Below are 23722 nucleotides of genomic sequence, written 5' to 3' on the forward strand. Positions count from 1 at the left end.
TGTCCCCAGATGACTGGTACAGGATGTCAAGATCACATGCTGAAAATGAGGAAAAAGAGTTGTGATTAGGCCAGAGTATATTGCTACATATCAAGTTACCGTCCTCTGTTACTTAGAAGCAAAAGCTCTCTCTGTTCTATTGCCTTAAAGCTTTTTGTTTCAACACCTATTAGTTTCTAAAGCTACACTGTGGGTGTAATGTGTAAAGAAATTACATTTGTTTAACAACATTTAAATTTTATTGAAAGAGTAGAAGTGGGGACAGAAGGAAGGTGAAAGAAGCATCAGTTGTAGTTGTCAACATTACTAACACTTTAGACCTCACTCAAAATTTCCTAAGTCATACCTTTGCCAGCAGTATGGATGTGTAGTTAGCATTCACTGTACTTACTGTGTCACTCATCCAACTCTGCAAGTCCCATTTCTATCAGTTTCATATGAATGAGACTTTTGTCGTCTCCAAACAAAGAAACTGTGATCTCTGGTGAAAGAGCCTGAAAGAGCAACAAGTTGACAGAGTTGTGACAGTAACAGAGTTAAAGCTTAAGCTAACCAATAGTGAAAGTAACGTTACTGGCTATACTCACTGCTTAAATAGAACTGTGACTATACAAAGAGTATTTCTGTACTTAGGGGAAATGGGTATAAAATAACAGGGAATGCTCAGAATCCTCAGTTTGTAGGGCTAAGATGATTTTCTCTCATCAGCAACCCTTCCTGGTAAATGGTTTACAAATTTTAAGTGTGAGGGTTCACAGTAAAACATACCCAGAAATGATATGCAGAGTGCTAGTAAGAGTTTTAGGCTGTGCAAGAACTAGGTGGAAAGAAGATGATTTCTCACCAGTATGGAAGCAGAGAGCTGTTTTCCTTCAACACACTCCATCATAGCCCACAGTGCCTCCATGCTCCATTCTGGGGAATAAGGAATCCTCCTCATATTTTCATCATACAAAGCAGGTTTAAATCCAGCTAACAGCACTCGTACTGCCTGCAGAGGATACTTCATCAGGTAGTAAGGTATGTGGCGCAATCTAAAAGGAAAGAAACAGTTGCCTCTACCAATCCACCTGTCAACCTACACCGTAGGGCATGAACCTAAGGATCTCTTAATGGTTCATGTTCAGTCACAGAATCACAGAGTCCTTCCCCTACGCTAACATGCCAGTGGCACACTAAATACTTGATCAAGTGGGGCTAGGCCCTCTGACAGACTTCAGCACAGTAGCTATCAGGAAGCAGGCCAGCATCATGCAGACCCCTGAGCCTGCCACCAGCTCTTCATTACAAAGCTTGGGGCACCTAGTAAGGACAGAAATGTAAGTTGTCAGAATGCAGGCTCCAAGCCTAGTGTGCCTGGATACAGACTGTTGTGGTCCAAAATGCTTCATACCTGAATGTGCTCTAGATGCACTACTAAGAATATGCACCTTCGTTTCATATTATCATTTCCTTATTTTTCTACCTTTCCATCCCAGAAGAAAGGGAATGGAAAGGCAGAGCAGGGAATGCAGCCCCAAAATAAACCATACAGTCTCCCATGACCCTAATAGTCTGTGAAGGAGGAAATGTCTTCACATCCCCATTGTGCCATTTTCAGCAAGGACCTGTAGATTCCCCAATGCGTTTAAGAGCAAGTCAATGGTATTAAGAGATACATATATATGTATATAAAGTGAATAGGCTTCAAAGAAAATTCAGACAAGATTAAGAAATCCTTAAATTCTGGGGCACTTGAGACAGCTCATATCTGTGCACAAGAGCAGCTCCTACAGTGGCTCAGCAGCAGGCAGAACAGGGATTTGAACTTCCTTTTTCCACACAAGCAGCATGGTGTGTCCCCCACTCAGATACTCCTTTACTCCCCAGCTGTCTTCTGCAGTTGCACGGTATTGGAGCATTTGTTTGTACACCTGGAGGGCTCATTCCCTATTTTGTGTAAACTTCTTGTGTGCAAAAGATTATAAATCTGATATTACAATGATGTGCTTCTCAAAGCAACCTGGGAAAAGCAGCAGGTGCACAATGCCATAACCAGCAGACAAATTATTTAGCCGCCAAACAACTTTTCTCCAACTGAAATCTAATGCTAAATTATTCAAAATATCTGCTGTTACATACAAATAGATGAAAGCTAAAAAACACATACACTTACTTCTAAGTACATATTTTACATTGTAACTGTAGACATATGTACACACAAACATTTTGAGTGCTGGTTTTTTGGTATGTATTTACCTGTCTGTTGGGACAACTGAAAAATTACCATAGTCAACACACTGAATGAGGATCTGAGCAGGGTCCAGTTTTTCAACTGAAAGGAGCTTTGCTCTGTACCATAAGTCATCCCAGTATTTTACAAGGCAAGGCATTTCTGTAAACAGTGAAAAAAAAAAATAAACCATCCCAAAATAAACTCCACAGTGCAATACAAACCAGGGGAACTTGAAAATCCATTTTACTACTTAATTTTTTTTCCTTCTCTGAAATTCACGTTGCTATTTTGTTCTTTCTGAACTCCAATCCACAATGGTTTGTATACAATTTAAGTCATGCTTCTCTATCTCACATGGCAATGAGGGGAATTAACAGAAATTGCTTGGTCAGGATAGTGATCCAAACTGTTTAACGTTTAAACTCTGCAACTTAACTCGCTTGCACTTTTCAGGTAGTAAATGGGCTAGCTGTAAGAGAACAGACAACAGTCTGGAGGACTGGAGGCACATGATGCCTTAAGCCTCAACCACAATTTTACTAGTTGCTGGAACCAAGTACTAGCAATAACTGCTTTCTTCACAAAGTTTTAAATCCACATACATTGTATTATTTTAGCCTCAACAGCCATGGACAAGACAACTAAAGCTCATCTTTTGCTTAAATGGAGGAACACACAATTGAAGTGAAATGATGCTCTTTGGGGTTCATATAATTTCTGATTCAGTGTGTTACTTGTGTCTTTTTAAGAGTTAATGGCAAAATATTCAGAGCTAAGACTTTTCCCTTAAGGGGACTGTCACTGAAGCTGTATTACTGTCATATGCAAGCTAAACTCAGCTCATCAGCTTTAACTGGCATCAGAAGTCTGAGACAGAAAAGTCTTGATTTTATGGAAAATAAAAACACATATGAGGGTAGTGTAGTTTTATTTAAAGATACAGAGAAATAGAATGATTCATGTTCTTCAAACATACTTTCAGGCTTTTTGCACATCCAGATGAAACTAAAGGAAAACAAAGGCTCTGATGTACCTTTCTGGAAGCATGTTAGTACAGGAAGAGACTCCACAGTTTCATTGCACCGCTTCAGGGCTTCATCAAAGCTCTCCAACTCAGAATCACAGTTGGCATCTCCCTCTGTGTCAGACTGCTTCCCAATGTTCTTTGAAGGTTCAAAGCAAATGTATACCTACTCAAAGAAAAGGCTCTCATATTAATTATTTTGCAAATGACTTAGAACCTTCAAATTCCATCAGTCATATAGAATGAATAGAAAATTACTTGTTCCCATCTTCTAAAGGTTCAGCACATCCTTGCTCTCTTCCTTACTCATTTGATGAATAACTTCATATTGACATTTTTTTCCCCAACATTAGAAGAGAGTCACGACTTACTGGCATCCATTTCAGTGTCAAAAGAAAGACTGAAAGGAATGCACATATTAGAGAATGTACCCATGTATTTATTTTTTTAGGGAAATTGTATTTATTTATTGCCCCCACCCAAGAGGTATTTTGAGTGAGAGATTATTCAGATAGTTGCATTGCACAACCATCTGCACCGATAGCTCAACAGCATTTTCAATCTTACTAATGCTTTTTTACATTATCTGGAACTGTTAGCCATGATTTCCTTTTCACAAGCATGATGAGGCTGCAGCTTTTCCTCTCTGCCACACACATGAGATGTTTACAAAACATACCTCCTTAGGGGACACCAAATGGGTAACTCTGACAGGAAAGGTGTCTCCTGGAACAGGTAGCTGTGGCAAGATGTATGAAGGAAAACTAGGAATGTCTCCTTCAAGTAGCCCCTAGACCAAGACAGACTTTGGTCAAACATTGTATTAAGTAACAACATGCAAACTAGCTTTGGTATGATTTCTGGTTCAAAGGAGTTATCTAATAATGTAAACACTGTGTCCCTGAGAATAGAATAGATGAGGTTGGAAGAGACCTTCAAGATCATTGTGTCCAGCCTATCATCCAACACCACCTAATCAACTAAACTATGCAACCAAGCACCCTATCATGTCTCCTCCTGAACACCTCCAGTGATGGTGACTCTACCACCTCCTCAGGCAGCACATTCCAATGGCCAATCACCCTCTCTGTGTGGAATTTCTTCCTAACCTCCAGCCTAAACCTCCCCTGGCACAGCTTGAGATTATGTCCTCTTGTTCTGGTGCTGGTTCCCTGGGAGAAGAGACCAACCTCTGCCTGTCTACAACCTCCCTTCAGGTAGCTGTAGAGAGCAATAAGGTCACCCCTGAGTCTCCCCTTCTCTAGGCTAAGCAACCCCAGCTCCCTCAGTCTCTCCTCACCAACAAACAACAAAAATAAATCAGCATTTAGGTTTGTAAAAAAGGCTTTAGATAGGAGATAACAAAAGCAGCATGAGCCAATTAATTTTCAAGTATAAAGAATGCATCTTTGAAATGTTCCTAACATACTGACTTGCTAATTTAATTGGTGTTAATTAAAAAATAAATAAATCCATTAAGTATGGGATTCCATTTAAAGAGAGAAAACATTTAGAAAGAAAACCTATAATAGCAATTAATTGGCACAGACTAATCAGAATGTCACACCCAATGTTACTGCAGACTGACAGAGCAAGTCAGCCCTTAAGAAAACTGCAAAGGGTAGTTTAACTGTTTTCTATTGAAAGTATGCACTCTTCCCACTCCTGCTTAAGGGAGTGCAACATCTTCCTTACAAGAAGAGAGTGAAGGAGCTCGGTGTTTTTAGCGTGGAGGAGACTGAGGGTGACTTCATTAATGTTTATAAACATGTAAAGGGTGAGTGCCAAGAGGATGGAGCCAGGCTCTTCTTGGTGATGGCCTATGACAGGACAAGGGGCAGTGGGTAGAAGTTGAGGCATAGGAAATTCCATGGAAACATGAGAAAAAAAACATTTCACTGTGAGGATAACAGAACAGTGGAACAGGCTGCCCAAAGGGGTTGTGGAGTCTCCCTCTCTGGAAATACTCAAAACCTGCCTGGATGCATTCCTGTGTGATCTCGTGTAGGTGATCCTGCTCTGGTGGCAGGGTTGGACTAGATGACCTTTGGAGGTCCCTTCCAGCCCCTAACATTCTGTGATTCTGTGCTGTTCCCAAGATTCTGCTTCTGGAATCAGTTCAAGCCCTGGACACCTTGCTCCTTTGCTGGTCCACAACTGAACACCTCTGATAGGCATTTTATTACAAACTGTTCTGAACCTATTGTTTTGGGAATGGATCTACTCAATGCCATATTTCTTGTGGAAACAATTCAGGCTTTCTGAATGATTCTTGCTTACAACCTCCTTACACAGCTTTGTTTTCCAAACTTCATTTTTGTTTTGAGTACAAATCTCATTTCAAGATCCATATTTAGTCTGCTGAAAGTTTTCCATGCTAACTCAGTTGTAATACAGAGATTTTTCTAACTGTATCACAAGCCCACTGGCACATGTGCCAAGACTTAGATCAGTGACAGCAGTGTGCTCTGCAAAAAACTGTTTTATGAAGCAGAGACTCCTGTTGGAAGGAGAAATACATTGGCAAGCTCAAACAGAATTAAAACACAGCAACAAAGCATGTGTAATTTAAATAAACTAAATCCTCAGATTTCAAGGGAAAAGAGTACAGAGAAATTACTTCTCTAATTATTTTGTGTTACGACAAATGAGTTTGGTGAAAATTTCAGCCCTCTAAAGAGCAGCAGATTGATATCCCCGATACTTGGAATGAAGAACCTAGGTAACTCCCTTAGAAATCACTAGGCCTATGTTTAAATACTTGATTCAATTTACTTTTGAACATCTCCATCCTTGGATTTATTGCTGTAATTAATCCCTTTGAGTGACAAACGTATTACTCTATTCCTACCATTTTATGTTTCAGGAGAACACAAAAAGTTAGTGGACTTTAAACAGAAATGCAAAAAAAATTGCTTTTCAGTAAGGAGTCCAAGACCAAATTCTTGGGAGTTCACTATCCCATACAACCATATCAACACAACCTATCTGTGCTTGTTACGTGAAGAGCTGTGTACTTAGCCTTACTATGGTTTAGAGCACAAAACTGGACAGAAATGCTAAAAAATCACAACACACACCTGAGCAATCTTTTTCATATCAGAGTAACAACAGCAAAAGACACACACATATCCCACCTGCTTTGATATGTCCTCACAATCTTCAGCAACACAGTACTTCTGATATGCCATGAAGGAAGAGAGCGACGTTCCACCAAAATACAGGCTGATGGACAGCTTACCCCATGGGTTATCTGGTAATTCCTACTCAGACAAGACAAAATAAGACTGTAACAGTGTGACTGAGGTTTCAGAAACAGGGACTAGGAAATTCAAACCTGTCATTCCTATATGCCAATATACACATTCAAAGACACAAAACCAGTAAGGATTGCTATTAACATCAGTTAATGATACAATTGGGAATGCTTCTCCCAGGTAAGGCAGAACCAACCACTCACTCTCTGAAACATCCCATGCTTGCTCACTCACCATGAAACCCTTCTCTTTCAGAAATAGCAGTAAGCAGTTAGGCTACCTGAAATTGTAGGTTTTCAGACAGTACAGACTATGCCTTTCTGTGTAATGTTAAAATACCCATGTAAGCATGCCAAATTTTCATAGTTTAAAATCAATGGACAAGAATTTATGCTGCTGGTGTGTAGGTTGTCAGAATATAAACACACAATACAGGAGAACCAAAAAAAAATAGTAATAAATCTAAAGGACACATTTAAGGCCTGAAAACTATATTGGAGATAGAGTCATAGGAGAAATAACATTCGTTTTGGACTTTGTTTTTGTCTAAGAAATACATTTACTGCTATATGCCTTCACCTTTGTTCTTAACCCAAGGTAGAAAAAAAGGACCAAAAGTAAGCCTCATCCCACACCTATGAATAAGTTACGCTACCTGAACATGTATTTCAACCTCTTCTTTTGTAAGTAGTTCTTGAAGGCAAGCTACTGCATCCTGCTGCCAGAAATTTCCAATCTGTGTGATGAAAAGCAAGAATCCCCCCCATTAAAATTCTGACAAGCAATACTCCTACTGTTTTTAACACAGTAAGATGAAATACATGGTTATGATTGCAAAACTTATCTGAGAACGTAAATCATTAGTCTGATTAGTCTACAACAGTTTAAACATTATCTGCTGTTTGGTACATTGCAACTTACTGTGTGACACAGCTGAGCAGCAATTTTCAGATGTTTAAGTGGCTTAGAAATGCTGCTTGCCAACCTTTACTATATACATGATAATGTACCTGTGCACAGTTACCCAAAGCATAACCCAAAGATACAGAATTAACACAAAATAACAGACGACAGAAAGCACAAGATTCTTTCAGTATTTTGTTCCCTGCAATATCTGTTTGCCTTCCAAATGTATTTATCATTGAACTGCTTCCAGTAATAAAAAGCTTTCCTTAAAAGGAAATTTAAAAGTGAACTAGTCACTTCAGTAATTAACTCACTAAATTTGAGTTAGATACTATGATCTGTAAATGTTATTTACACATCAATTATAACTAACACCCTCCCCCCCCAACAATTCTCTTGTTTTAGTTCAGCATAACAGATTGTTTCCTACACAGCTAAGTTCAGAATGGTAGATACACTTTTGCAGGAAAGATTGAACAATTTTCTGGTCATTTAATATCAAGAAATCCAGGATTTACTACTTGTTGCAGCTACTGATAAACTATCACTTCAGAGTATCACCCTGCCAGCTACTGGAGGGTCCTGTCTCACAAAGATTTAACTCCAATGACATGCTTTTGAGGCACGCACACTTACTCCACAAAGCAATTTGGCAGCTCCTGCCAAGAGGCTGCCTTGCTGAAACAATCCTCAACAACTATTCTCTGAATCCTTGTAGGCAAGAAAAAATGCCAACATCTAATTTCAACCTGTGTATGACTAAATAGTGAATCCACATTGGATTATCTACCTACTAAAGTATCTTCAAAGTCATCATTACTCACTGGTACTGTCTTGTAGAGTTGACATGGTATGCAAAAAGGAGGAATAGCAGTATACAATGTAGTTGGATACAGATGACATGGAAGAATCTTCTCAGTGCAACCAATGTCTATGTACTGTACCTATAGCAAAAGAAAAGCTTTCCTGAAACAATTCAGGCAAGTTTAATAGAAGAAAACACTCACTCACAGTCTTCACTCTTCTGGAGGAATAAACAATGATGTGACAGGATAGGTTGTGCCTTTAAGGAAAGGACAGCTGCAGAATTTTCTAGCTGAATGTTTAGGTGTAAAAAGGAAAACAAAGATTAGTTCTAAACGAATTTCGTTGGTCAGACGTGAGATGTACCATGGCAAATATCACTAACATTCTTTTCTCACTCCCTTCAGCCTGTTCTGACTTTCATGCTTGGCCAGACTGCATGCATGTCGACCCTGAACTGCAAACTGATAAGAATAACTAACTTTCTTAACAACTGCTTTGAGCTAATGAATTTCCCTTAATATCCTTTTTTCTCTCTTTCTCCTTTTTCACCTAAGTAACTACTAGGGGAAAGGAGAGTACGGAGAGAGAGGTTTGGGGGGAACCCGAGGGGGGAATTCTTCTCGGGAGGATCTGTGTTTGTGTTCTTCCCTGTAAATTCTTGTATAATAATGTAAATACTGTATATTTTGTATATATTCATTGCATTTCATCATTGCTTGTAAAATACAGCATTCCATTCGCTTCTCCAGCTGAGTTTAGCTGTGCTTTTATTGTGGGGGCGTGTGGGCTAAAGCATCCACACCGCTACAAATGGCTTGCTGCTATGCAAGTAATGTGACAATGTGGAAATGAAGGATTAAGAGAAATGGTTTGGCAGATTAAAAATTTAGTTTCTAAACTTGCCTTGCAAGAAATCTTACCTTTTGTGTAATAACTGAACATAAGCCTGCAGTGTGCCCAGGCGGCCAGGAGGGCCAATGGCATCCTGGCCTGCAACAGGAGCAGTGTGGCCAGCAGGAGCAGGGAGGTCATTCTGCCCCTGTACTCAGCACTGGTTAGGCCACACCTTGAGGACTGTGTCCAGTTCTGGGCCCCTCAGTTTAGGAATTATGCTGACTTGCTGAAATGTGTCCAGAGAAAGGCAACAAAGCTGGGGAGGGGTTCGGAGCACAAGCCCTATGAGGAGAGGCTGAGGGAGCTGGGCTTGCTTAGCCTGGAGAAGAGGAGGCTCAGGGCAGACCTTCTTGCTGTCTACAACTCCCTGAAGGGAGGTTGTGGACAGGCAGATGTTGGTCTCTTCTCCCAGACAACCAGCACCAGAACAAGAGGACACAGTCTCAAGCTGTGCCAGGGGTGGTTTAGGCTGGAAGTTAGGAAGTTCTACAGAGAGAGAGTGATTGCCCATTGGAATGGGCTGCCCGAGGAGGTGGTAGAGTCACCCTCATTGGAGGTGTTCAGGAGGAGACTGGATGGGGTGCTTGGCTGCATGGTTTAGCTGATAGGTGGTGTTGGATGATAGGTTGGACACGATCTTGAAGGTCTCTTCCAACCTGGGTTACTCTATTCTATAAGCCACAGCAGTTTAAAATTAAGAGAATTAAAAAAAAATGTGAATTAGGATGGTGCCAGATTTACAAACCTACATTCAGAAAGCATGCCACACTCAAGCAGCAGAAAGAATTAGAATCAAATAGAACAAACCAGGTTGGAAGAGACCTTCAAGATCATCGCGTCCAACCTATCAACCAATCCAACCCACCACAACTAACCCATGGCACCAAGCACCCCATCAAGTCTTCTCCTGAACACCTCCAATGACGGCGACTCCACCACCTCCCCAGGCAGCCCATTCCAATGGGCAATCACTCTCTCTGTATAGAACTTCTTCCTAACATCCAACCTAAACCTCCCCTGGCACAGCCTGAGACTGTGTCCTCTTGTTCTGGCACTGGCTGCCTGGGAGAAGAGACCATCATCCGCCTGTCTACAATTAAAAATGAAGACCCCCCCCCCCAAGGCTTTGAGTGGGGAGAGGGCAAGGGGAATCTAAACCTAAGTGTTTTCAAAGCATTCCACGTATAAAAACATCAAAACAAGAGAAAAACCTAAAAAGGATTTAGGTGTCAAGGGTAGTTTTTTACTTAAGAACATTTATGATCACTGGGCAAACTATGGGGAAAAAATAGTGACAACTGAAACAGATGTTATCATCTCTAAAATAAATGTAAAAATCAGGACAACTATCACACATTTAAGCAGAATGAGCATCTGGATAGTGAGGTCAGCTGAATGAAAAAAGCTGTGATCATAAAGTGATTTTAGAGGATTATATTGTTTGTTCTCCTTTTTTTTTAGCATACATGTGCACATGTTCACACACACCCAGCACCCCCTTCATATAATCAAACTTACCTGGAGGGTACTATGACCGACTTCTACCACTTTACCTCGATACCACATGGTATCTGAACCTCTTACAACACAAGCTTCTCCCTTTTTCCAGTGGTATGGTCTCAGAAGACCAAGGCTTCTGAATTTACTTTGTATATCTGCCATCAGTTTCTTCAGTTTAATTTCTGGGGGTAAGAGTAGTCATTAAAAAAAAAAAGAATATTTTCCAAATAGTCTATTATTGCTGCATATTATTTCAAACACTACAACTCAGCAGATTCAGATAAAGACATATAAACATACATGTGCTACTCCCTCTGTTTTTCAACACTGATACAACGTGTACATTCCATGTCCAGTATATGCAAGTGAGTTACTAATTTAAACAAAAAGTAAACTGCATTTCCAGTTGCAAAGCCATTAGCAATTCTGGAGCCTAATCTGAGAGGAAGGCTCTCTAAATTTTGCAACTGACGCTTCAGCAGCACCAGAACAAGAGGACACAGTCTCAAGCTGCACCAGGGGAAGTTTAGGCTCAAGGTGAGGAGAAAGTTCTTCACTGAGAGAGTCATTCACCGTTGGAATGTGCCGCCCAGGGAGGTGGTGGAGTCACCTTCCCTGGAGGTGTTTAAGAGGGGATTGGATGTGGCACTTGGTGCCATGGTCTAGTCAGGAGGTCTTAGGTGACAGGTTGGACTTGATGATCTTTGAGGTCTCTTCCAACCTTGGTGATACTGTGATACTGTAATACAAGAGCCTCTCCATGAGCAAGACAACATATTCCCAGAAACAGTGACAGGGAAACACCATGAAGAACACCAAACAGGTGTCCAGTAAACACTCTTCTGCTATGGCTGCAGTCTACAGCAACAACTGCAAGCAGAGAGTCTCAGGCAAGGGGAGTTACTGTAGCCTGCATTTCAAATTCTTATTATATGATCTCTTAGCTAAATGCACTTAGAGCAAAAAAATGACAATAACTCATGTTCTCATATGAAAACATTTCTCTACAGCACAATACATTATGCTGTTACTGAAGACTTGCTTGTGTCAGATCAAAATGCACCCTTCAAACAGTACAAACAGAAAATACAAGGAGAGACAGATCTATCACAACCCAAAGAGCCCAAGGAAACTGGGCACTGAGCTCACACTAAGGAAAAAAATAATAATCCAGTAATATTTGAGAACCAGGATAAATGATGAGAATCTTTAGGACTGTATCTTCATTGTTATTAGGAAAACATATCACAATCTGAACACTGTAGAGACAAAGCACACACTGCTTCACCCAATGCTGAGAAGCTGTAACCTGCCTGCCTGAGCACTTGGGGTTTTGATGCCTGGGAAGGGTGGAGGACCAGAAGAGTTCTATCTAGTGGGCATAAGGATAAGGTGCCACCTGCCAGGGAGTGCCAGACCTCTCCCCACTGCTGTAAAGCACTGGCACACATTTCTCACCCACGACACCACAGGTCTCACCCCCTCCCAATAGTAATCCTCCCCAGCAAGAATATCCCAGAACTGTGTTCTGATCCATAACACAAACAAGAACATGCATTGGGTGCATTCTGGTATACTAAAGCTATTAGGTTTATAATGTATTTTCTTACCATATGCTTTTGGTATTATGTAAATAGTTCCATCGCATCCAACGTAACTTACTGCAGCTTGAAAAATTCTCTCCACAGGTATAATGGGGGATGTATACATCTCATCCATTCCTGAATGAAATGGTGACTCACGTGTTTGGTATGATTTCTGTTCACTCTCTGAAACAATCATGCTTTCCTCTGGGGCAGTGCTGACTCTTGCACGTGGAGTTTCTGAATGACAACCATTCATTTGTGCGTTCTCTTGCTCTAAATGTACTTTAAGATATTCCTTGGAGACTGAGCAAGTCACATCAGCTTTATCAGTTCTGGCAGATTTAATCAAATCACATCAACATATTAACTGGCAAAGCCTTTGAAAAGTGCAAAGAATACAATAAAAGTAGTAAAAATCCAAACACACAAAGATGGAAAATGCATCTTAAAATACTGTCACAGCATCTAATTCACCAATGCAGAGAACTGAACCAGGTACTGGATACAACTAATAACTCAGATAAGTTCACTAAAGATGGGAGCTCTGTTGGTACCTATTCTATAGAGGGCAACCCAAACTTTTGTTTTACTTGTTAGTTTATCATTAAGTGAAGAATACGAGAGTCTGAAAGAATGCAAAAGAAAAGTAGCCAAACCTTTTGTTTCTTAAAGCTAACCCCTTTTTAACAAGGTGTTCTGCAATATCAGTCATCTTTCCTGTTTTGTCTTTGAAAAGTATTTTCACAGGCAGTGCACAAGCCACAGCACTTTCCTGGAAAAAAAACAACAACAATGAGAGAGATGGGCAACACAGTGCATAAGCTACAGGTGTGCTTTACATTGCATTGGTACCGACTGCAAATCAGGCTTCACTGAACAACTGATGGCCACATCAGAAAACACAAAATTTGTTTTATCCACATCACAGTCCCCAGCATTTTACCAACTGTTCTAGACATTACACTGAAAAAGTAAGAGTAAAACTTTTCTTCTTCTCTTAGCTATTAGAATGAATTGCCAAATACTTGTTTTCCTCCAGCAGGAGCTTTAAACCCATTTGTAAGTAACTTTGCTTATCAGCGCTTATATAGAATAGAATACACCAGGTTGGAAGAGACCATCAAGATCATCATGTCCAACCTATCACCCAATACCATCTCATCAACTAAACCATGGCACCAAGCACCCTATCAAGTCTCCTCCTGAACACCTCCAATGATGGTGACCCCACTACCTCCCCAGGCAGCCCATTCCAATGGGCAATCACTCTGTGTAGAACTTCCTCCTAACATCCAGCCTAAACCTCCCCTGGTTCAGCTTGAGACTGTGTCCTCTTGTTCTGGTGCTGGTTGCCTGGGAGAAGAGACCAACATCCACCTGTCTACAACCTCCCTTAAGGTAGTTGTAGAGAGCAATAAGGTCACCCCTGAGACTCCTCTTCTCCAGGCTAAGCAACCCCAGCTCCCTCAGTCTCTCCTCATAGGGCTTGTGTTCCAAGCCCCTCACCAACTTTGCTGCCCTTCTCTGGACACATTCCAGCAAGTCAACATCCTTCCTAAACTGAGGGGCACACTGTAAAGCTTCACTGATAGGTGTCAATAGGTAGCAAGCAAATCAAACCCTCATGATTACTCCCCCCCCACCACCCCCGAGGAAGAAACAAATTACAAATGATGTCTGTGCATCACTGGACTGGTTCTTTCAGTTTCTCAGGCTTGAAAACTAATACAGTAGCTGCTGAAATAAGTCTCACCAAGAATATGACAATCTTGCTCATCTGTCCATAAAACTGTCAGCATCCAAAGATAGTACTTATATCCAAAGATGTAAGTATTACTCTTCAGTAACAACAAGCTGGGGAGGGACTTCTCAGGATATCAGGCAGTGATAGGACTAGGGGGAATGGAATGAAGCTGGAGGTGGGGAGATTCAGGCTGGACGTGAGGAGGAAGTTCTTCCCCGTGAGAGTGGTGAAGCCCTGGAATGGGTTGTGCAGGGAGGTGGTTGAGGCCCCATCCCTGGAGGTGTTTAAGACCAGGCTGGATGAGGCTCTGGCCAGCCTGATCTAGTGTAGGGTGTCCCTGCCCATGGCAGGGGGGTTGGAACTAGATGATCCTTGTGGTCCCTTCCAATCCTGACTGATACTATGATGAATATGTATCTTAGACTGTGTTCTTACCACCCTGGGCAGCCAAATTGTTCTAATGGTGCAGTGAATAACAAAAGTAAAGCAGAAAAAATGAAAAGCATCTTTCCCCTACAGTAAAAAGCAATCTAAGCAGCTTCCACTCAGGACTTCTGAATAGTGAAAATATTCAGGAAAAAACCCCAACAAACCCAAACTACAAAAAACAGAGGGTTTGAAGGAATTTAACCAATACTGCTGGTTTTGATTACAAACCTGTATGATTATTTTCACTTGCGCCCCCACTAGGTAATAGGATAAGTATTCACATGCTGTTGCTGTCCACTGTGTGCTTCCACCTGTTGGTCTAACACAGAACAAAATTGATCTTTACTACAGGAGAAGCTAGCATCTCATAAGCTTAAGAGCAAACCCTTCCTCTTACTGAGACTTTTTTTAATTGCATAAACTTCAGGAGGGAAGATAACCCACAATATCACAGTCAACAGTAGAAAGAAATTATTACTAATCTCAGGATTGACATGACAGAAAGAATTAAAAAATAGAACCCCAAAACATTAAAATGAGGAGGACTATGAGTTCCAGAAGTCTGACACCTGTCTTAGTAGAACAAAGCAAACAGGTATTACAATCTTGACTCTTTTTTCTTCACAATAAAGACAGCACAGGAAGTGATGCACAATACATTGGTCCTCTTTTGTCTGCAGTCCAGCAAAGAGAAACCGCCTGCACATTTTCATGAGACCTAATCAATCTCAAATTCTGAGCCAAGAGAAAAAGACATTCAGCAAGGTAAGAGAAACCTCTATCATCTGTACAATAGTTTAGAATTCATACTGTAAGTATTCTTTCTTTCTATAGCACAGTTTCTGTGCAGAATAACTCTTAGCGGGGGGAAAAAAAGCACTTTTATAAAGCAAATCCCAGCCACCATCCCATTTCTTCTTTATTCTCACATCTGAATCTCAGATATCACTGCTAAGTCAGGAAGACACTACATAATCTTATTATCAGGTTGCTAATACTGTCACTCAGCGTAAGGGAAACGCTACCTTATGTCTGCCAAGGAGCATTCTACTGCTAATGTCTTCATTATCTTCATACTTTCCTCAAGCTTTCTTAGACAGCTGATATCTACTGTTCGTTGGGGTCCAGAATCATAAAGTACCACCTGTTACAGACAAGAAAGGAAACAAGAAAAAAACCCTCTTTTAGAATTCAAAGCATGCCTGAATAGGTAATAAAATTCACACAAGTATTACCAGGAATCAACAAATAGCCTTTGTACTGAAGTACCACAAAGGACTACCACAGTGTACCAAGAGGACAAACCCCAGATCTGCTCAGATGGGGTCCAATGACTCGACAAAGGCTATTACCTGAACAAGGAGATTTCTTGTGCTTCAGTTATACTGGTGCATTTGAATTTGTAAACTTAGAAATGCTAAAAAGCCTCCCCTCCACACTTTGGTTTTTCATTCTGACATGGTTAAACAGCTGTTTGAGGGCTCCTAGCCTTAGAAAGCAGATGATGAAAACCAGAAAGCCCCATTTCTGATTCCTATGAAGTTTACCTCTGCACTTGTTTCAGAGACAATCCTGCTTATCTGACCTCTTTGCCACTGCTTCAAATCCTGCAGATAAACAGCACAATGCATGCTGTCTTCCCACTTCACAGACTGTGGCTCGGATTCTTTATAGACGGTGAACATCTCCTCCTGCAAACTAAAATTAACAAATCCCGTTTTTCTAGAGGTAAAAATTTATCCAGTGAGCAAAGGGTTTGTTTAGTCAATTACTACCTAACTATCACACAGTAAAAGTCAAACAGACACACAGCATTGCAGATTTTCTTTATAACGTTAGAAATACATGGAATGAGCTTCAAAACACATGAAATCTGCTGGCCCTTGAAGCCATGGTTTAGTAGTCGTGAGGTCTTGGATGACAGATTGGACTTGATGATCTTTGAGGTCTTTTCCAACCTTACTGATTCTATGAAAAATTCTCTAAAACCACCATGCTTTCTTAAACAATGTAATTAATCTAAGTGGCTCTGACCCTTCTGTATAGCACTGTTTGAAAGATGCCCTGTTTTCTATCAATGACTTGAGTGTGATTTAGTGTCATGACTAATTTAATGGGACTCTACATAGTTACAAATCAAGTAAAAAAAGGACAGGAGAAATAAGAGGCAGAAAATACAAATCTTGCACTAAGCAATGATATTTTAACTGTCTTCAAATAGTAGGTACTAACCTAAATCTTGCCTAAATGTCTACCAAAGGAGTATCTAGAAACTGCCCTCAAACTTTCCTAATGGTGTATTAGGATGATGTTGAAGGCAATAGCTTGATTAAATTGTGATTTGGGATACCAGTATTATTTTACAAAACATCTAATAAAGGAAGGAGGAAAAGAAAGAGCAGAAAGATTCAATTTTTCTGGACAGTATTGCATTTACCAGGCCCTAGTATTTAATACATTAAAACTGATGTGAAATAGAGGTTAGATCAAATGCTTAATTTGGAATCACAAATACTTAAACCACAGTGCCAACCTCTCTTCTGTTCCTATGCTTTCCTCAACAAAGTAAAACAAGCATTTGAAAGAGTAGCCAGTGTGAAGTGCAACCCTAACCAGTTTGTTCTAACTATACTTCATCAGTTTGCAATAAGGATGCCATGAGAAAAGTTGTTTGCATTTTATTACCTCTTCATTATACGTTCTGATGACAGCCACTGTATAAAAATTTTACTAGGAGATACCACATGACTAATTCTTGCTTCTATCTCTTTCTTAGGAAGTGATTTCAAATCTCCTTCATCCACAGCTTCCAAGGTTTCAGCAATTTCTTCTACAGGCACATCCCATGTTTCATTGGACTGTACAGCAGTACTTGAAGTGTACCTGTGAACAGTGGAAAGGAATTAGAAGCGAAAGTTCAAATGTACTTCAAACAGTGAAGAAGAGCCCAAAAAAATCACAGGTCTACATGACAGGAATAATTCAACATGAAGAAAAGTGAAGAATAGTAAGTAATTTTAAAAAGCAGAATAAAATCACAACAAAACACAACACTATTTCTAAATGCTACTTCTGAAACACTCATGATAGCAACTTATTCTTACTACCCTTGAGAAAGTATCCTTGCAGATTCTATGCAATATAGCCTGCCAGCAGGAAAAGCAAGCCTAACACAAACAGGAATGCTGAACATAGTTTGTGTCTGGCTTCAAAGACACCAGTTCATTAATATCAAGCTTTTAGGAATCAATGCCATCTCCAAGTGAAAGCTGCAACATTGGACTTCTAAGATGTATAAATATTCCTTTCAGAAGAATATTAACAGTAGCAAACATTCACCCTTCTAGCATTGCCTGAGGATACAAATAAAACACAACTGGTAGTATTACGTTCCCCAAGTACTAAATGAAGTATGGTCATGAAATACCTTAAACCTTGATGAAAACTTGTTTAAATTGCATGACCTGTGCAGAATAAAGCCCAACACCAATCAAGAGTGGGCTGGTATGCATTTAGAGCTGCAGCCCAGGCCAGTACAAGATTTGGGGATTGATGCCAACTAGAGATGTAAGACACCGGAGCTACATACTGCTTACAATTATTTGTGCAAACCTGCCAGATGCAGGTAATTGGAAAGTGCTGCCCCATAATGGACACAGCCCATTTCAGCTGTCTACAGCAGATCCTCTACAGTCTGAGCCCTTCAGTGAAGCTGATGGCACCTCTAATTTAACAAGGAGCAGAAAATGCCAGGCAGAGAGAGGAGGGAACAGAAGAGAAATAACAGAGAACATCAAGGTAAGAAGAGTGTAAGTTTCTTTGTAGGGAAACAGGCACAATCCTGAAGGGACTGAGGGCTGTAGATGGCTCACATTAGAGCTCAGGAAGAAAACAGCAAGTAAGAATGAGTAACAGGTAAAAATGTCTGTGCTTTGACCCCCACCCCCTGCACTGTTCACAGCCACTCTGAGAGGACTGACTGTAACCTGGGAGTAGGTGGTGGTGGAGAGGTGCAGAGGAGCCTGGGAAATGGGGAGGATAGGTGCTAGAAGAGTTGGTCTTTTATGTCCTAGTGCCTGGATTGGTAATTAAATATTGATGCTAATTAGTAATAAATTAATTTAAATTAAGGTTAGTTTGTCCCCAAGAGTACCTGGTAAGCGATTTTGCTGCCTTCTTGCTCCTGTTTATTCTATTTTCTTTTCCCCCAGTCCAGCTGAAGAACGGTGAGTGACCAGAAAATCCACGTTATTCAAGTTATCAGTGTTACACAGTAACTGATATGATAGTAATAAACCTATGTGCAGTGTGCAGCAATTATCTAAGCTGCAACAACACAAAATACCTTAGTGACAACAACAGAACAGTTCAGCCACACAGGTTTAAATAAAGCTGCTTCACTTCACAAAAATCTTACTGATGATTGTGAGTAGTACAAGAAAAGTGCTCCTAGGATTTAGTTCTATTTCTGGGAAGAGACATGAAAACCCACTTATTTGCCTCCTCCTGAAAAAAGCCAATTCAGGAATTTCCTTTTGGAATAGGAACTTCACACAGAGCAATTTAAAATGTTTTGTCAGTATTCAAACATTATTAATGAAAGAGTAACGATCTCTTTCCAGTCATACAGTACATGAATTACCTTTTTGAAAAGCCAACAAATAAAATGCAGCAATGCAATCACATTATCAATCCCATCTCCTGCACTAGGCTTCCTAAATCTTCTGCCTGTCATAGCTGGTTGCTGGAGTATTTATTTCCTAGTAAGATGACTTACCCTAGGTGCAAGTTACGCACACAGAAGCGGTACAAGGGAAGGGGAACCTTAATGATAACCAGTTTGGAACATTTAGCTTTTAACCACACTACAAGCACGATGCAAATGTTTCATCTCCAACTTTTGAAATGATTACAATTCATTGTGTGAGCCAAGATCGAGTTTGAGAACTCAACGATGCTAAAGTGCAGAGTTACGCTCTGTGACTTAACATCACTTGATGAATGATTTGTAATGAATTGGTCAGAATTGTGGTAAATTCAAGCCACCAGAGATGACATCCTAAAGCCATTAATTTTGTTATGCAAAGTCAGTATTTTCAAATACTTTAAGTTATGCTCAGTGTATTTACCCAGGTATGTAGGATGCTAGGTCTTCTTCAACTAGCTGACAGTTAATACTAAAGTTTCTTCCACAAACAGCAGAGGAATCAAAGAGTTCAACAGCTAAGATGTTATTACTTAAAATTTCTGTGAATGAAGAATATAAACATAATTAGTGTCACTTAATTACAGTATAAACATTATTTATGGCTTTGGAAATGGCAGTGGAAAATAGAATTTTGTAAAATTACATTTGACTTAGTACTGATTCTGACCATCAACAATATACAGAAGTTTATCTTTGCACAGCTCTAGAAAATTAACTTAAAATACACCCATAATTACAAGATACTTTTCTGCAAAGAAACCAACTACACCATCTCATTTAATTTATTAGCTGTGTTCCAAACCACCATTCTACAGTTGCTGAAAAGTAAGTAGCTGCATATTAACAAAACATGGTATTGAGAAAATCGCTATTGAGGCATCTATCTGTGGTCTGATCCCTCCTCCATGTTTTAGAGCAGCAGCAATCACACTCAGAGCTACCAATATGTCTGGAAAAGTCAAAGACAGCTAGAACTTCTGGAGACAAGTCCATCTTAACAAACCAGGATACTTATATCACTTAAGAGCTTCTGTCAGAAGATGTGTTAACCAGAGAAGAGCAGGTTTAGATTGGATATTAGCAACAAGTTCTTTACTATGAAGGTGGTGGAACACTGGAACAGGTTGCCCAAGATGGTGATTGAGGCCCCTTCCCTGGACATATTCGAGATAAGGCTTGACAAGTCCCTGCTGACTGTGGGGAGGTTGGACTGGATGACCTATGGAGGTCCCTTCTGGCACGGATCATTCTATGATTCTAAGTCTCCTCCAATTAGCTCATGTTTAAGGTATCATCACACCAGGCTACCTTTTCCATGTATGCATGTATGTGTTTCAAATAAATACTAGTTAAAATATTAAAGCTCATGTTTCTGCACTTGAGTCAATTCTGTAATATTTAAATATAAATTAATACACTTTTGATAACTTACCAACAACTGAACACAGCATAGTTTTATCCGCAGTGATTTCTTTAAATCTTTCCTTGGCTTTTCTGTTCCACTCCTTTGTTCCTTCACAAGGCTCAATAAAAGCCAGCTTGCACCTGATTGCCTAAAGAATAACCCAAATTATCTTTCTATAGTCAAGACCTTCTCATTACAGCCGAATCACAGCCTTTCCTTTGCACTCATGCAGGACAGCAAGACAGCACGACCTTGCCTTCTAGTTCCACATTACTGTTACTTGATTTGATTTAATGTGTTCCTTGCCCCCCCTGCTGGTAGCTGAGCATCAACATAAAATTCAGATAGTTGTTGAAACAGAAAGAGCTTACTTCTTGCATCCCTTTAAGGTTAGGAACAGAATTAGTGCAGAGATCAGTAAACATTACTACAGAAAGGTGATGAAGAAAGGCACCACAGTACCTCTGCCAAAACATTCCTGACATTTCTGAAAGGTATTAATTAGGAGACATAAAAAAACCCCAAACCAACAACACAAAACCCCCACAGGAAATCAGATGAGATTAAGTACTTCAAATAAAATTATTTTTATCACCTTTACTGCGACCTTTGGTGGCTACACCATAGTTCAACTTTTTATCATCTGTGAATGTTACTGTTTCCTCCATCTCATTCATTGCACCAAAAGAAAGAAGACTAACAGAGGTAACAAAAAAGAGAGAAAAAGGAAATGGGGATAATAGAAAATAAGAATGTTTTGTGCAGATATTATTAGGATACAGGTAGTCAGGAATATGAGAATAAGTCTGACCAACAGGTTAAATAACCTCTAAAAAAAGAACCAACGCTATGTTAAGCACTGCTCATTTCACAGTATCACGGTATCACCAAGGTGGGAAGAGACCTCAAAGATCAAGCCCAGCCTGTCACCACAGACCTCATGACTAGACCATGGCACCAAATGCCACGTCCAATCCCCTCTTGAACACCTCCAGGGACGGTGACTCCACCACCTCCCTGGGCAGCAAATTCCAATGGCTAACGACTCTCTCGGTGAAGAACTTTCTCCTCACCTTTAGCCTAAACTTCCCCTGGCGCAGCTTGAGACTGTGTCCCCTTGTTCTGGTGCTGGTTGCTAAAGAGAAGAGACCAACACCTTCCTGGCTACAACCACCTTTCAGCCCTGGCCAAGATTTCTGCACCACCTAAGTCTATCAATATGTCTGCAAACTGTATTAACTAGCTGGTAAAAGCCCAGCTTCCCTTATAACTGCCTATTTCTAACCCCGTAAACGATGGCATTTGAGGCAATGCAGTATGTGACCATAAGTGAATATTTACCTATGCAAGCTCATTCTGATACTCCAACCTTGTGAATGCCTGATTTTGCAATCTTTGTCTTCCATCATATTTCAAAGAATTTCAAATTCTTAAACATAGTTTTAAAGTAGAATAGATCTAAACCCATAGTAACACATCAGCAGATTTACATCTACCCATCTTTCTATTACTCCTGTTAAAGCTAACAGCAAAAGCAACTTGTTTTTGATTATGCAAACTTCCAAGTTACCAGACTATTTCATGAGACTCTACATATAGTATCAGAGTATTTTTACATTCTCAGAAGGTGTCCTCGCCCTTGTTTTCAAAGAAGGCTTCTTCCATCCACTGAGATTATACTGATTTGGAGTAATTCAGGCAAGCACTGATTTACCTTTTCTGGAAGGCTCAAGAACTCTTTTCTTATTCTGCGTATGTCTTTAAGAGTTAAGTGAGCAATGTTGCCAAAGTCAACATACTTGACTGTAACTTCTTGATGACTTGGCAGTCCTTCAAAACAAAACAAAACCAACCCAAGTTATTAAAATAAAGAATAAGCATCTGATACCGGTTAAAAGCTCCAGAATTTTGGAGCAAAATCCACATTTACAGCATGTAATCACAAAACATTTCATCTCCAAATACTCCATAATGCAGTTCAAAACCTGCATTCTTTAAAAGCCAGCTCTTTTGGGTTCCTGAAATGACAGAGCTAGTGTTTTGGTCCTTTTCCATCTCATCAGTTTGAGACACAAAATTAAATACACATCAAATAGACATAACTATAGAGGTAACATAGAGGTCATGAGAAGAGCACCTCCCTGATCCCTTTGGACATTAAAGTGAGACAGCCAATACTTCACCTGTAATCTGTGCTCTGTACCAATTCCCATCTTCCCGTTTTGCAATACAGGCTTGGCCTTCAACTGGGCAGAAAATTTCCATGTGATCCCCATACTCATGTCTATATACATACTGAATTTTCTGTGAAAGAGCTAACAAATCCAGGCTATCTTCCTAAAATAAGAAAAACAAAACATACATAAACATGAGAGGGTTTTTTCCACATGGTATTAATGTTATTTAAACAGTAGTTTTGCTCTTTCAAGGGACATTTTCTTTTAAAATGTGTACTTACTAGTCTTCACAGCCCCCCAAATTTAACAGTGGCTACAAATACATAAAGTGAATTAAAGAGCTGAACAAATGTGGACTGTTGCCCTGCTCAATCCCAAGTCTGAACACTAAAACACTACATGCCCACATAGGAATTAGCCATTTAACAAGACTAACCAAAAAAAGTGAGCTTCATGGAATTCTGAGAATTCCTGGAATTAATCTCATCCAGGAATCCTAAAACTGGTAACAAGTGATAGAATTTGCAGTTTATTTAATGGGGAATTACAAGTAGCTCAACATAAAAATCTCTGTTCAGTTTTGTTCAAACAGACCTTCAAAACTTACCAACAGAACATAGAAATCACTTGGATTATTAACGTGACAAACTATGACAGAGACAACTTCACTTTCTTGTGGGATCTCAGGTGGGCTATACTGCAAGATTGTATTATTTTCTAAATGTGATCTAAACCTATGGTAGAATAAAAGCAAAATGAAATTGTAAACAAATTCTGTCAAAATTAACTGAGAAGGAACTCTTACATTAAAATGCCAAGTTTCCCATTAAAAAACAGTCATATAAAAATAACTTGATTCATGATTGCATGAAGAGTTTGTATTTGTATTTGGTCCAGTCAATTCTCCCCAATGCTTCTCTGTCACACATGTAACATATGAAGAATGACATAAGGCAGCTGGTTCCTGAGAAGATTTTGTTATTTGGGTTGCAGTAACATACATTTACAATGCTAAAAAAAAAAATCCCTCAAACTAAAAGGCTAAAATCTACTACCCTGACAAACCCACT

The 23722-nt window shown here is 39.9% G+C and overlaps 1 protein-coding gene across 1 annotated transcript in view; it reads right to left on the bottom strand.

Moving 5' to 3' along the window:
* Nucleotides 1-395: 395 nt before the first annotated feature.
* Nucleotides 396-23722, bottom strand: part of RNF17 (ring finger protein 17) — a 44009-nt gene continuing 20682 nt past the window's right edge. Inside the window, exons 16-35 of the mRNA XM_054164516.1 lie at nt 23260-23386; nt 22659-22812; nt 22190-22305; nt 20503-20623; nt 19492-19609; nt 17048-17245; nt 15910-16060; nt 15388-15506; nt 14591-14681; nt 12846-12961; nt 12214-12521; nt 10622-10785; nt 8227-8346; nt 7152-7232; nt 6377-6502; nt 3919-4029; nt 3249-3405; nt 2239-2374; nt 845-1034; nt 396-494 (exon numbers count right to left, since the gene is read on the bottom strand). Coding sequence (XP_054020491.1) covers nt 396-494; nt 845-1034; nt 2239-2374; nt 3249-3405; nt 3919-4029; nt 6377-6502; nt 7152-7232; nt 8227-8346; nt 10622-10785; nt 12214-12521; nt 12846-12961; nt 14591-14681; nt 15388-15506; nt 15910-16060; nt 17048-17245; nt 19492-19609; nt 20503-20623; nt 22190-22305; nt 22659-22812; nt 23260-23386 — 2803 coding nt within the window. The remainder of the gene's footprint in view (nt 495-844; nt 1035-2238; nt 2375-3248; nt 3406-3918; nt 4030-6376; nt 6503-7151; nt 7233-8226; nt 8347-10621; nt 10786-12213; nt 12522-12845; nt 12962-14590; nt 14682-15387; nt 15507-15909; nt 16061-17047; nt 17246-19491; nt 19610-20502; nt 20624-22189; nt 22306-22658; nt 22813-23259; nt 23387-23722) is intronic.

Source organism: Dryobates pubescens, chromosome 10 (assembly GCF_014839835.1).
Source record: "Dryobates pubescens isolate bDryPub1 chromosome 10, bDryPub1.pri, whole genome shotgun sequence".
In the NCBI taxonomy this organism is placed as follows: domain Eukaryota; kingdom Metazoa; phylum Chordata; class Aves; order Piciformes; family Picidae; genus Dryobates; species Dryobates pubescens.